This window comes from Zootoca vivipara, chromosome 3, assembly GCF_963506605.1.
Source record: "Zootoca vivipara chromosome 3, rZooViv1.1, whole genome shotgun sequence".
Taxonomy (NCBI): Eukaryota; Metazoa; Chordata; class Lepidosauria; order Squamata; family Lacertidae; genus Zootoca; species Zootoca vivipara.
This window is the reverse complement of record NC_083278.1, coordinates 45,258,576-45,271,565: the sequence shown is the minus strand read 5'-3', so window position 1 is coordinate 45,271,565 and position 12,990 is coordinate 45,258,576. Positions and strand designations below refer to the sequence as shown.

The following is a 12,990-nucleotide window of genomic DNA, read 5'->3' as shown; positions in this document are numbered from 1 at the left end:
TAATCCTATCCACGTTTATCTGGGAGTGAGCCCCAGTGAACAAATCTACTTCCTCGGAAACACGTGAAAGCGCGCACACCAATCCTATGCATATTGACCTCTCTCCAGAGGCAAGTAAAGGTGGTGGTGGGGAAATCGTCCTGCACAGACCTCAAACGCAATACATTTAAGTTTACACTGTTCTCACGTTCTGCTGAGAGTCAATAGGTGTAGATAATAAGCCTCGTAATTGCGGGTTGGTTGTAGGATGCAGGCACCCCACTTGATCACAGAGGAAGATGAGTGGCAGGTGAACGTCACATGGTTTCATTCGGATGACTGAGGGGGAGTAGCGCGTTGATCCAGAAGAAGAAATAAAAGATCGTTAGGAGGCTGGCACGCTCCTTACGACCAGCTAAACAAAGTCCTGCTTGGCTGCCGTGGCCCCTTCAGGCGCGCAAAATCAACCCTTGGCGCTGTAGTCCCCACCAGACGATTAACAGGGCCGAAAAGGAGGGGAGACCACCAGCCACGCGATCCTCTGCGCGTTTACATTGAGGCACATCCGTGGTGTCGAGTGGGGCTCCCACACTCCCCCTTTCGCGTGTTTACTGTTTGAGTGTCGCCGTCCCGGAGAGATTTCTGTTTGCGCGCGAGTTGTTTCGCAGATCGCTGCCCACGAAGGGCAACCCGAACAACCCTCTCGACTTGAGCGGATCTCTGTGTCTCCCCAACAGGTCATTCACTGCAGCGGCTACCTGAAGATCCGCCAGTACAGCCTGGACATGTCTCCCTTCGACGGCTGCTACCAAAACGTCGGCCTGGTGGCGGTCGGCCATTCCCTGCCCCCCAGCGCCGTGACGGAGATCAAGCTGCACAGCAATATGTTCATGTTTCGGGCCAGCCTGGATATGAAGCTCATTTTCCTCGATTCCCGGTAGGTCGGCATCGGGGCTTCCTCTCCCCTCGCCCTAATAGCACCGACGTGCCAAATCAAAGCAACCGACCTGCTCTCTCTCTCTCTTTCTCTCTCTCTTTCCTGGCAGGGTAGCCGAGCTGACCGGTTACGAGCCTCAGGACCTGATCGAGAAGACGCTTTACCACCACGTCCACGGCTGCGACACTTTCCATTTGCGCTGCGCTCATCACCTGCGTAAGGAGCCTCTCCTCTTAGCACGCTTGAAGCCCCTCGCCTAGGCAGGTCGCGCTGAGTTCCCTGGGCCTTACTCCCAAGTCAAAGTGGGCTGGCGGGTGGGCTGTCTTACTTGGGTATTTCCAAGTAACTGCGTGCGATCCTAATCACGCTTGATGGATGTCGTGCTGCGTTCATTGGGACAAGCATGCATAGGATTGCGGTAGCTGCTGGGAGCCGGGAGAAAGAAAGAGAAAGAGTAGGCAGCACAATTGAAACATTTCCCCAAAGGCTGATCAACGAAGCACCATTCCATTGAAATAAGACATCAGGGAGGAAAAGTCTCCAACACAAAGCAAATTTGTCTCCACCGCAGCCCTTTAACCATAAGCCAGGCATAGGCAAACTTGGTCCCCCAGATGTTTTGGGACTATAACTCCCATCACCCCTCGCTGACAGGACCAGTGGTCAGGGATGATGGGAGTTGTAGTCCCAAAACCTCTGGAGGGCCGAGTTTGCCTATGCCTGCCTTAAACATACCGGTAGGAGGGGACAGGTTGCACTTCACTTGCCAAAAGGGTATCTTTTCTTTCATAATTTGAAGGGATGATGTGTTTGGGATTAGGGGTTGAGATTTCAGCTGAGTCCAAGAGGACCAGGGTTCCTGCACCTTGTCATCGTCTTGCAGAAATTGGGGGTTCCGCCTTGCAAACCATACCTGTTGAAAGCCCCTCTCCTGCACTGTGATGGTAAGACACAGGGGCCCTGGTCCGCTTTTGTGTTGGTCACCCCATCACTATGGCAAAAAGAAAGTGCTCAATTATACTGAAAGCTAAAGGAATACAGTAGATGTGCTTCATGGATAATCAACTTGACTTTTTTGTGTGTGTGTGTGTGTGTGGGGGGGAATGTGTAGATGAGTTTTCCCATGTCATTCCTTAACTCCAAAATAATCTCAGGCCTATTAAGGTAATAAGAGATCCAACTCCACCCTTCTAGAAGGTTTATTTTTAGAAAGCAACAAAGGATATGCACTTCCCTCATGCCTTCTGCTGAACTGCTTTATGATGTGTTAATGGTGGGTGATGGAATAGATTTGGCTTGAATAAATGACATGGTTTGAGAAAGGGCCTGGTAAGAGTGGGAATGCAACTTCCTTAACAGTAGAACACTTTGGGTTTAGTCTTCAAATCAATTACTATTTTTTAAAAAAATTGTTAAGTGATTTTGATAGGAAATCCATACTACCTCCTCGCCAACCTTTAATTTTGGGTTCTCTCTTTTGGTGTGTTGGTCCCTGATTCTAATTATATTTACAAGGGTGTGAATCCTATAAGGTTCATTTTAATTTAGGGCAGGGCTTTAACAAATCATCTGATGTTAGTGGCTTGGAATGCACTTTCCCAGAGCAGATCCTCATCACTGCTTAAACTGGCTTGCTGCTTGGCTTTGCTCTTTCCTAGCTCTGCGCTTGTGTTGTTGTTTAGTCGTTTAGTCGTGTCCGACTCTTCGTGACCCCATGGACCATAGCATGCCAGGCACTCCTGTCTTGCACTGCCTCCCGCAGTTTGGTCAAACTCATGTTCGTAGCTTCGAGAACACTGTCCAACCATCTTGTCCTCTGACGTCCCCTTCTCCTAGTGCCCTCAATCTTTCCCAACATCACGGTCTTTTCCAAGGATTCTTCTCTTCTCATGAGGTGGCCAAAGTATTGGAGCCTCAGCTTCACGATCTGTCCTTCCAGGGAGCACTCAGGGCTGATTTCCTTAAGAATGGATAGGTTTGATCTTCTTGCAGTCCATGGGACTCTCAAGAGTCTCCTCCAGCACCACAATTCAAAAGCATCAATTCTTCGGTGATCAGCCTTCTTTATGGTCCAGCTCTCACTTCCATACATCACTACTGGAAAAACCATAGCTTTAACTATACGGACCTTTGTCGGCAAGGTGATGTCTCTGCTTTTTAAGATGCTGTCTAGGTTTGTCATTGCTTTTCTCCCAAGAAGCAGGCGTCTTTTAATTTCGTGACTGCTGTCACCATCTGCAGTGATCAAGGAGCCCAAGAAGGTGAAATCTCTCACTGCCTCCATTTCTTCCCCTTCTATTTGCCAGGAGGTGATGGGACCAGTGGCCATGATCTTGGTTTTTTTGATGTTGAGCTTCAGACCATATTTTGCGCTCTCCTCTTTCACCCTCATTAAAAGGTTCTTTAATTCCTCCTCGCTTTCTGCCATCAAGGTTGTGTCATCTGCATATCTGAGGTTGTTGATATTTCTTCCGGCAATCTTAATTCCGGCTAGGGATTCATCTAGTCCAGCCTTTCGCATGATGAATTCTGCATATAAGTTAAATAAGCAGGGAGACAATATACAACCTTGTCGTACTCCTTTCCCAATTTTGAACCACTCAGTTGTTCCATATCCAGTTCTAACTGTAGCTTCTTGTCCCACATAGAGATTTCTCAGGAGACAGATGAGGTGATCAGGCACTCCCATTTCTTTAAGAACTTGCCATAGTTTGCTGTGGTCAACACAGTCAAAGGCTTTTGCATAGTCAATGAAGCAGAAGTAGACGTTTTTCTGGAACTCTCTAGCTTTCTCCATAATCCAGCGCATAATCTGCGCTTGTACTGTAATTGTAATACATATCTGTGATGGAGACAGAAATTCAGCTGGCGAAAGGTATTCTGTAACTATATCTCCCTGCTGGGGAAAGTGGGTACTGTTAAAGGTGTATAATGTATTTCCAAAAAACACAAAGGGTTACCCCTAGCTGCTACTGTAGACTTCAGACTAAATAGAAGTGATCATGAAATTGTTCTTAAGTTGGAGACACTGCACAAGAAGGGCTGGGGTTTTGTGTCACTTTAACAGCACAATCCTACATGTTTCCACAAAGAATGGAATCCAACTGAGTTCAGTGAGGTTTTCTCCCAGGTAAGTGGGCATAGAATGCAGTTTAATGGTGCATGCCCTTTTCTAGACACACACACCTCGCAAATTGGGAGAGGTGATAAAGGGGATTGGTTTATGTCAGTTCAGTGGACATAGATTTATCTTGGGCTTGTTGTAGGTGGGGGTGGCAGGGGTGGGGCTGGTACGGCATTAGAACCTTCTAAATCTTCCCCTGGCATGCCCCTGCGTCACCCTACACTGCAGTGTTAGGGGATCATCATAATTTGGTTTGTGGTCCACAGCTTTTTGGGACCCATCCTAATTAAATCTAAGTCTATAGCTTCACTGTGAGAAGCAAAGCTACAGGGAACCAGGCAGAGGGCCTTTTCGGTAGTGGCGCCTGCCCTGTGGAATGCCCTCCCATCGGAGGTCAAGGAGATAAACAACTACCTGACATTTAGAAAACACCTAAAGGCAGCCCTGTTTAGGGAAGTTTTTAATCTGTGCTATTTTAATGTATTTTGGTATTTGTTGGAAGCTGCCCAGAGTGGTGGGGGAAACCCAGCCAGATGGGTGGGGTATAAATAAATAAATAAATAAATAAATAAATAAATAAATAATAAAAATGTGTGTTGCACTTTTAATTGCTGCCATTCTGCACACACTGACTTGAAAGCACCACTGAAAACAATGAGACATTTAAATAAACATGGCAAAGACAGGCTTGCAAAATATTTTGTTAATTTTGAGCCCCTTTGAGTCTCAGATTTTGAGTGTTCAGTCTAAATTCTAATATTTAGGACATGGGTGAGCTGTCAATATCTGCATTACAAAGACAGTGTAAAATTTGTTAATTAAAGTTTGGCAATTCATAGTTACGGTAGGACGTTTTACAGTACAATATTTTATGACTGCTCAGAAGTAATTCCCATTAAGTTCAGTGGGTCTTACTCCCAGGTAAGTGTGTACAGAACTGTAGCTCAGTCTGCTTTCAGAATTGCTATGTTGATGTTTGACAGAGAAGGAGGTCATGACAGCTGAACCCTTTAGTAGTGTAGACACTACAAAGCCTTTAGTCTCTCTCATGACTGCCAGGAAAAGGCATTTTCACTAGAGACCATAAGAATGCCTTTTAATCTAACTGCTGACACTTGTGAACTCCAGTAACATAATAATCACATGCCAGAGACTCATTTTAAATTTGATTGACACCCTGGCTGGGCAGTAGACTGACTTTTGCTGCTAATGATTGATTGTGCTTTTGAGTTGCCATGCCCTTACAGTAGAGCATTACGTTTCTACCATCTGCCACCACTTTGGTCAGAATTGTAATGGGAAGTGTGGCTTCTTTCAAAATAGGTGTAGGACCACAACTCCCACCATCCTTGGCCATGCTGGCTGGGGCTGATGGGAATTGGAGTCCAACAACTTATGGAGGACCACAGTCGATGTGGTGGTCTGGAGAGGTGCCACTCTTGAAAAGACATAATGTGCCCAATGGCCTTAATATACATCAACACAAATATAGAGGACTGGTAAAACTACATTCCATTTCTTTGCTGAGAACACCGACAACATCTCTCTGAGTTCACTTCTAATTGATCCCCACTCAATGCTATTCAGCCTTGTTGAAGCTAAAGGGAAGAAGAAGAGGAGTTTGGATTTGATATCCCGCTTTATCACTACCCTAAGGAGTCTCAAAGCGGCTAACATTCTCCTTTCCCTTCCTCCCCCACAACAAACACTCTGTGAGGTGGGTGGGGCTGAGAGACGTCAAAGAAGTGTGACTAGCCCAAGGTCGCCCAGCAGCTGCTTGTGGAGGAGCGGAGACACGAACCCGGTTCCCCAGATTACGAGTCTACCGCTCCTAACCACTACACCACACTGGCTTCCTAAAGGGAAGTAGTTCTGGATAAGACACCACCCAGTTGCCCAGAGCTTTCTAAAAAGCAGTGCACAAGTTAAATCAATGAAATATAATAAAGAAAATGGAGCCCTTGTAGAGATTTGTTAGAGTTCCTCTTTGAAGGTAAAACAGAAATGGAGTAACTGCTCATTAAATAAATCAGCCCTTCTATTTCTTTTTCAGTGCTAGTGAAAGGTCAAGTTACCACAAAATACTATCGCTTCTTGGCCAAGCAAGGTGGCTGGGTCTGGGTGCAGAGCTACGCCACCATTGTCCACAACAGCCGATCTTCACGGCCTCATTGCATCGTCAGCGTCAATTACGTGCTCACGTAAGTACTAAATCCTGCAAGGCTTCTTGTTACTCCCCAGCAGAGTGCCTGTGTGTCAACTCACAGGAACATTGGGGCATTGCACACCAAAGTTCTGCTAATGCGCCAGTCCCATGAGTCCTGGAGAAGGGCTGTTGGAGAAAAATAAGTGCTTGATGGATTGCATCAAAGGTGCTCTTCTTTTTATTTTGCCTGTCATGGAAGTGCTTTAAGTGGGGATCATAAAAAAGGCAAATATTTCAGTCCTGCCAAGAAAACTCTCTTTGGCCCAGGGCTTGAGTTGACAAGGCCCATCCCTCTCCACGAGCTTGGTAGGAATCCACAAAGTTCTTTCATCTGCCTGAAAGCTTTTCCCTCCTGTCTTCTTCTGTTTCCCTAGAGGGGAAAGAACAAGATTTAGGGCTTTGTCACCCCTTGAGTTTGCTCCTTCTCCACCTTTTTACAGTTGAAGGGGGCACCCTGCATTAAATAAAGTTTAATGCAGCGTAAAAGAAAGGTTTCAACGTACGGAGTTATTTATACTTAACAAACAGGACATCTGTTTTTCTTTTGCTCCCCAAAAGGGGGGGGGAACCTGGGAGTTTGAAGTTCTTAATTTTATCCAGAGTCTCTATCAAAGCCCCATGATTTCTTTCTTGTTCAAAGGGATGGAGACTTGCATGGAACTAGGTGGGGTGACCAGAAGGGGTTCAGTTAGCAAACTAATAAAATATAGGGGGGAAAGGGGGAGGAGTAGTAATGAAAATGTTGACTTTTGCCCCTCACTCTTTATCCCATCATTGTTAATATTTAGGCACTGCCAGAGGTAGAGGTCTACATGGAGGGTATTAGACGGCATACTCAAGGTGATTCCCATGTGAATTTGTTACCTCTTAATGCAGTACACAGAGCAATCCCTAGGTATATTAACTCATAAGTACATCCCACTGTGTTCAATAGATAAACACTCATACAGGAGTGCAGACTTAGTTGCTTTCTGTTTTCAGGACTAGAGTTGTTAAGGGGTAGTTAAGGGGAGATTCTCTCCCACCACCTGTCATTTATTTCTGGCTGCACTGGCTTACCTGTCAATAAAGTCCCATTGCTCTCAATGGGACACACTTCTGAACAGACATGTCTAGGATTGCTTTTATGCAAGGTGACTCAGAAAGTACTATGTGATTTGGCTCACTTGTGTGATGTTTTTATGTTACAAAAAGGTAAAAGTAGCCAAGATACATATTTGAGCAAGAATACCTAAATTAGGCCAACCCAAGTCATGCGCTTTAGATGAAGAGTGTGAGAGAGACCATATATTTAAACCGCAGTGCTTTCCCCCAAAGAATCTGGGGAACAATAATTTGCGCTTCACAGAGCTACAGTTCCCAGCACCCTTAACAAACTTAAGATTCTTGTGGGAAGCCACGTGCTTTAGATGTGTAGCCAGAGAGAGAGAGAGAGAAACTGGTAATGCAAGAGTCTGGAAGCCAGCATAGAAATCCAATAAAAGCAGCCCTTTCGGTACCACTGTACAGTATTCAATTTAAGGAAGTTGGTGGCATTGTAGCACAATCGATAGATGTGAATCCAGATGAGGGCAACAGTATTTGAGGAGGGCACAGAAGAGGGAAAGTACATTTATAGAGGAGGGAGAGCCTGTGAAAAGCACATTTCCTTCAAGTGACCATAGGGGTCTACCAATGGGGAGCAGGGAACTAACTGTGTGTGGGGGGCACTTTCCCTCCATCTTCCCTCCAGTCAGCCTATGCCCCAAGGTGCACCCAGAGCTCAACACTTGTTTCTGTCTCAACAACATGCTTTTACCATAAGGAATCTGAATAATAACATTTCTGTTAAAATTTGTGGGACAGTGATTTTTTTGCCCACTCCTTTTTTACACCACCTCCCCACTATTTTCCTTCCTTGTGCTGTCTTAGGTATTGGTTCCATCCTGGCTTGCTAATTCTGAATACTTAGAGAATCTAGGTGTGGTAATTATTGTAGATTGCTTGGTCTGGATTGTGTATCCCCAGCCCACAAGCTTGCTAATTGAGAAAGTTCAGGTGCTTGTTTTGTTGCTAATAATGTTGTCATTTCAGTGATTAAAAAGCCACATCCTGGGGCTGCTGATGGAGTGATCACAGTTGCTGGTTACAGCGGTTTACCTGGCACATCTGGTGGGCCAGTGGACTAGCTTATTTCTTGTTACTGCCAATTAAGTAGATTTTTTGCATTGATTCTCTTCTCTCTCCTTTGCTTTGATGGAATTGCTTTGCTCTGTTTTGAAGAGGGTGGGCATGGCCAGGAGAAGGAGTAATAATCAAGTTACCTTCGGTTCTAGTGTAAAACTTCATGAACTTGCAAATGCTCTAGGACAGTGTTTCCCAAACTCAGGTCTCTGGCTGTGTTGGACTACAACTCCTACCATCCCTAGCTAGCAGGACCAGGCATAATGGGAATTGTAGTCCAAAAACAGCTGAAGACCCAAGTTTGGGAAACACTGTACAGGGTTCCTGCTAAGGCAGTGTCTATTCTTGCTAAGTAGATTTATTTATATAGATCATCAAAAATCATTGCTGTCATTTGAATGGGATTGAAGGTTGGCCTGGATGTGGGCTATTTCTGCCCACCAGATGTTGTTGGACAACAGCTCCCATAGTCTATGGGCATTTGCTATTCTGGCGGAGGCTGATGGGCCCAACAACACAGAGAGGAGGCCACAAGTTCTGCAACCCTGATTTACATGGTTGCAGTCTGGGAAGGAAACCCAAGGTTTCCCCAAAGCATTTATTTATTTAGAGCAATTTTACTCCACTCTCAAAGAAACTCCCTAAACAGATTACAATCCCACCCTTGGGCTTGCAATCTAAAGGACAGGACACAATAGGAAAGTAGACTGGGAGAGAATAGGAAGAAAAAGCAAACTGTTATTTATACCCCACCCATCTGGCTGGATTTCTCCTGCCACTCATTCTTACAAAGTTCTTCCAAGGCCCAGCTGGAATGGAAACAGTGCAAGGAGAGGAGAAGTCAGCAGGTTCTAGTCTCTTGGCTTTTGGTACAGCTTCCCACATCTCCCTCTGCTGCAGACTGTCAGTTGATGGAGGGACAGGTGGAGGAAGAGGGGTGCAGGGGGAGCGCGCCACCCCCAGCAGAGCGATCCCGGTGGGGTGCCATCACAGCTGCCTCCCCTGCCTGCCCCTGCGGGCGGCGCGCCACACCCCCAGGATCCGCACCACGCCACACCCCTCCCTGCTCTCTCCCCCCCTGCCAGAGCATGAAGCTCCGCCACTGTTTGGGGGAAGTAGCTTTATGGAGCTGCTATCTTGTTAAGAGCTGATGGAGTGGTCCTGATTTCCTTCTCCTGCCCTGCTGTGACTGGATAGAATGACAATTGCTCAGTGGTGTTACTGGGGAGGAAAAGGCGGATTGGACTGTACAATGACTTACCAATAACTGAATATGACAGAGTCAGAAAACAAGGAGCTGACATTTAAAAATATGTTACCTGTCAGGGATGATCATATGCTTTCACCTTTAGCGGAAAATATGTTGATGGTGCTCTTCTCCCAGTTTGTTTTCTGATGATAGAATGTGATGGAACCCTGGGAACTGTTCATTTAAAAGTAATAACTGAAGGTATTATGTGTAATCTAAAGATAAACTTATTTGGCTTTTCAAGTAATGACAAACAAAACAAACATTTCTTTCTGGAGGACGCTGGAAAGATTTCACTGTATTTTTTGTTGTTGTTTCCAAGTGCATAAAACCTCCTTGGAATGTTATGGGCTACACAGGGTCAATAGGTGGGTACAAAATAAACATTTCTATAATTCTAGGGATCTAGAGGCAAAATTCTGCAAGTTGAGAGGCAAGTGTGGGCAGGGCAATGGATGTGACCTTTGTACAATAGGTTACATTTCAGCCATACAAAAGCCGGTTGGTTTTTTCTACACATCCACAATCTTTTCGTCCTTCAGGCAAGCAAGACACTTGATCACATTTCAAGGACACAGGAAAAGGACTTGAGGAGGGTCCAGAGCAGGATTGGAGATATGCGTCACTTGAGGGGAGAGGCCAGGGAAACATCCTGAGGGTCACAGAGAAGTCTGAGGTTATCCTTAAAATAATTGCCAATGCAAGGGTTACTGATACAACAGGAAAGTGCCTTTTCTGATGTTAGGAATCTCAGGCTGCATACACACCATGTATTCAAAGCATGCCCTCCCCAAGTATCCTGGGAACTGTAGTTTTTCAAAGGATGCTGCTAACTACAGTTCCCACAATTCTTTTTTTGGACAGTGTGTGCCTTCATTGGCATCAGATTATCTTTGGCACCATAGATGCAGTACATTGGACTGCCCATTTATGATCTTAAGGAAGAGTCTGTTTTCTTGAATTACAGGTTTTGCAGTTTTATATTCCCCCATCCCTAACTTTCTCACTAGGGGCACACCAAATGCTGACCCCCTCAAATTACTTCTACAATTGCTCCCTCCACCTCTGCTGCTGTTAGGTACACAATAACAATTGCATTTATATATTCAGAGTCCAAATCTCACATTTATTTTACCAGTTTAAATAAGGGTGCTGAATGTATATTTAGTCAAGCATTACAGCACCCAGGGCTTAAGCAGATTAGAAATGAATAAATCCAATTAAAGACTATGTCTGTGAAATTTGATAGGTCACCAGCATGAATGAACTGTTTGCACAGTAACAATAAAAAACCCCATTAATGATTAGCAACTTACAAGAGGTTTAATCAAGGATCAAATATATAAGATGTAAAATATTTAGATTAAAAAGAGAGAAGATTTTGAATTCATACCAATAAATATAACTGTTTAATGATGTCTGCCTTTCTTTGGATGGTCATATTGCTATTATGTGTCCTTTGCTGGTTACCCATCATCATAAGCTGTAATGGTCCTCTGGGCTTGTCTGCCCAACATCTTGAAGTACAGTATGTAAGAACTAATGGGAATTATTCTTACTATTCACTGGGTTCCACTATTCCTTGCACGCAAACCATGCACTTCCCAGCCACTTCTCAGCTATTTATCAATTTCAAGGAGCTGCAACTTATTTTCCGTTTTCACTTAGGAAGACTTTTAAATGGGAAGAACTGTAGCACATGCAGGAAGTCCCAGGTTCATGCATGGCATCTCCAGGTATGGGGTCTGAAATGGGCATTTCAGTGTACAATCTGCCTAATACAGCAGTGTTTAAGTTTAACGTAATTATGAAGCAAACAGAGCTGCTTACTTTACCTTGAAGTCTTAGGTTGGTTGTATATTGGGTCATGAAAACAAAAGATCCAGCAGCAGCCTCCTGAAACATATTTAAGTTTCTGTGGAGTTAACCCAGTTGAAGTCAATGGGACTGTGAACTGACCTAAATCCTCATGTTTTCATGAGCTTCAATGAAGTTCTATTTGCAGAAATATTAACACAGTAGGTTTCTATGCTGCTTCTTAGCTGAAGCTTCCAAACCAGCTCACATCCTCCATGAAATAAAAAGCGCAATGTAACAATATCATCTCTTGATTCTCTTTGCATGGTGAAATCTCCACTGGAAGGTTTAACTATCAACTGTGATGGGAGCCCAGGTTAGCTCCATGTCAAGTGCTTCCAAAAATCTCATACGGAATGACTAGCCCAAGATCATTTGAGATTCTTATTGTAACAGAATGAGAAATTGAACTTGGATCTTGTGATGCTCAATCCAACAGCACTCGTATTAATGGTCCCCCCTCCCAACATGTAAAAAAGATTGCCTTGAAGATTGAGGTGAAAATGTCTAGTCTGGGAAACAGCTGGGGGTCCCTATTAACTTTGCATGTAGTGGGGGATGCTCTCCTACTGGTGTGTGAGGATTTACATTTCTGTGCTATTAATACAAATAAGAGATGCTGTTTATGCATAAATGCTTGGATATTAAAGTAGAAATGCAAAGGTTGGCTTTGGGAAGATGCATTCTTAAAGGAAAGATGGGAGGTGTTGAAATTGGCTGTTTTATCTCTCATCTAATAGGCTTTCGGTGCATTCTCTGCAGACATGCTGCTAAAGTAATGGGAAATGATGCTATATATATATATATATATATATATATATATATATATATATATCCAACACGCTAGCTTGCTCAGTGTTAACATTGCAGGATTCAGAGGCACCACCTTCTCCGAAAGATTGAGGGGGCCCGTGTGTGAAGTCTCACAGGGGCCTTCTGAACATTGAGGGGGCCTGGTCCTTTAAATAAATGGGGCAGCACAGTGCCTGGGCCCCCAGGAGCTGGCATCTTTGGCAGGATTGCACCATGTTAAAAGGGTATTATTTCATCTGAAACATTGAATCAAGTTACCCTCTTTATAACTTTGGTACCAATTCAGGGTGATGTTGAGGGGTTTTGTGGTACAAAAAGTTGGTTAACATTTAAATGCCTTTGTGAATTGAGAACAGTCTGAAGTGTCCTTTGGTCTGATTCATGCACCTTGGTGCCTGCCTATACAAGGAGCCTAGATTGAGAGAGTAGGGTAATGTAATCTGGTTCCAGGAATCTTCTTTATTGTAAGATCTGTGAGGGGGGTGGGGTTGAGATCTGTGAAACTGTTTGGACCCTAACTGAGAGCTAGGAGGCTGTTGTGCAAGGAGATGTGTCAAAAGGAGAAGGAATTGATATTGGTCTATATTTCTGAGCAATTTCAAAAATGTATTTGTAACTACTGTTGTTTTTAGTTTTCTGTACACCACACTATTCTTAGATAC

The 12,990-nt window shown here is 44.4% G+C and overlaps 1 protein-coding gene across 1 annotated transcript in view; it reads left to right on the top strand.

The window, feature by feature from the left end:
• Window positions 1–12,990, top strand: part of SIM1 (SIM bHLH transcription factor 1) — a 57,675-nt gene that overhangs the window by 30,337 nt on the left and 14,348 nt on the right. Inside the window, exons 7-9 of the mRNA XM_035109327.2 lie at window positions 717–916; window positions 1,026–1,132; window positions 6,094–6,241. Of these exons, the coding sequence (XP_034965218.1) occupies window positions 717–916; window positions 1,026–1,132; window positions 6,094–6,241 (455 nt within the window). The remainder of the gene's footprint in view (window positions 1–716; window positions 917–1,025; window positions 1,133–6,093; window positions 6,242–12,990) is intronic.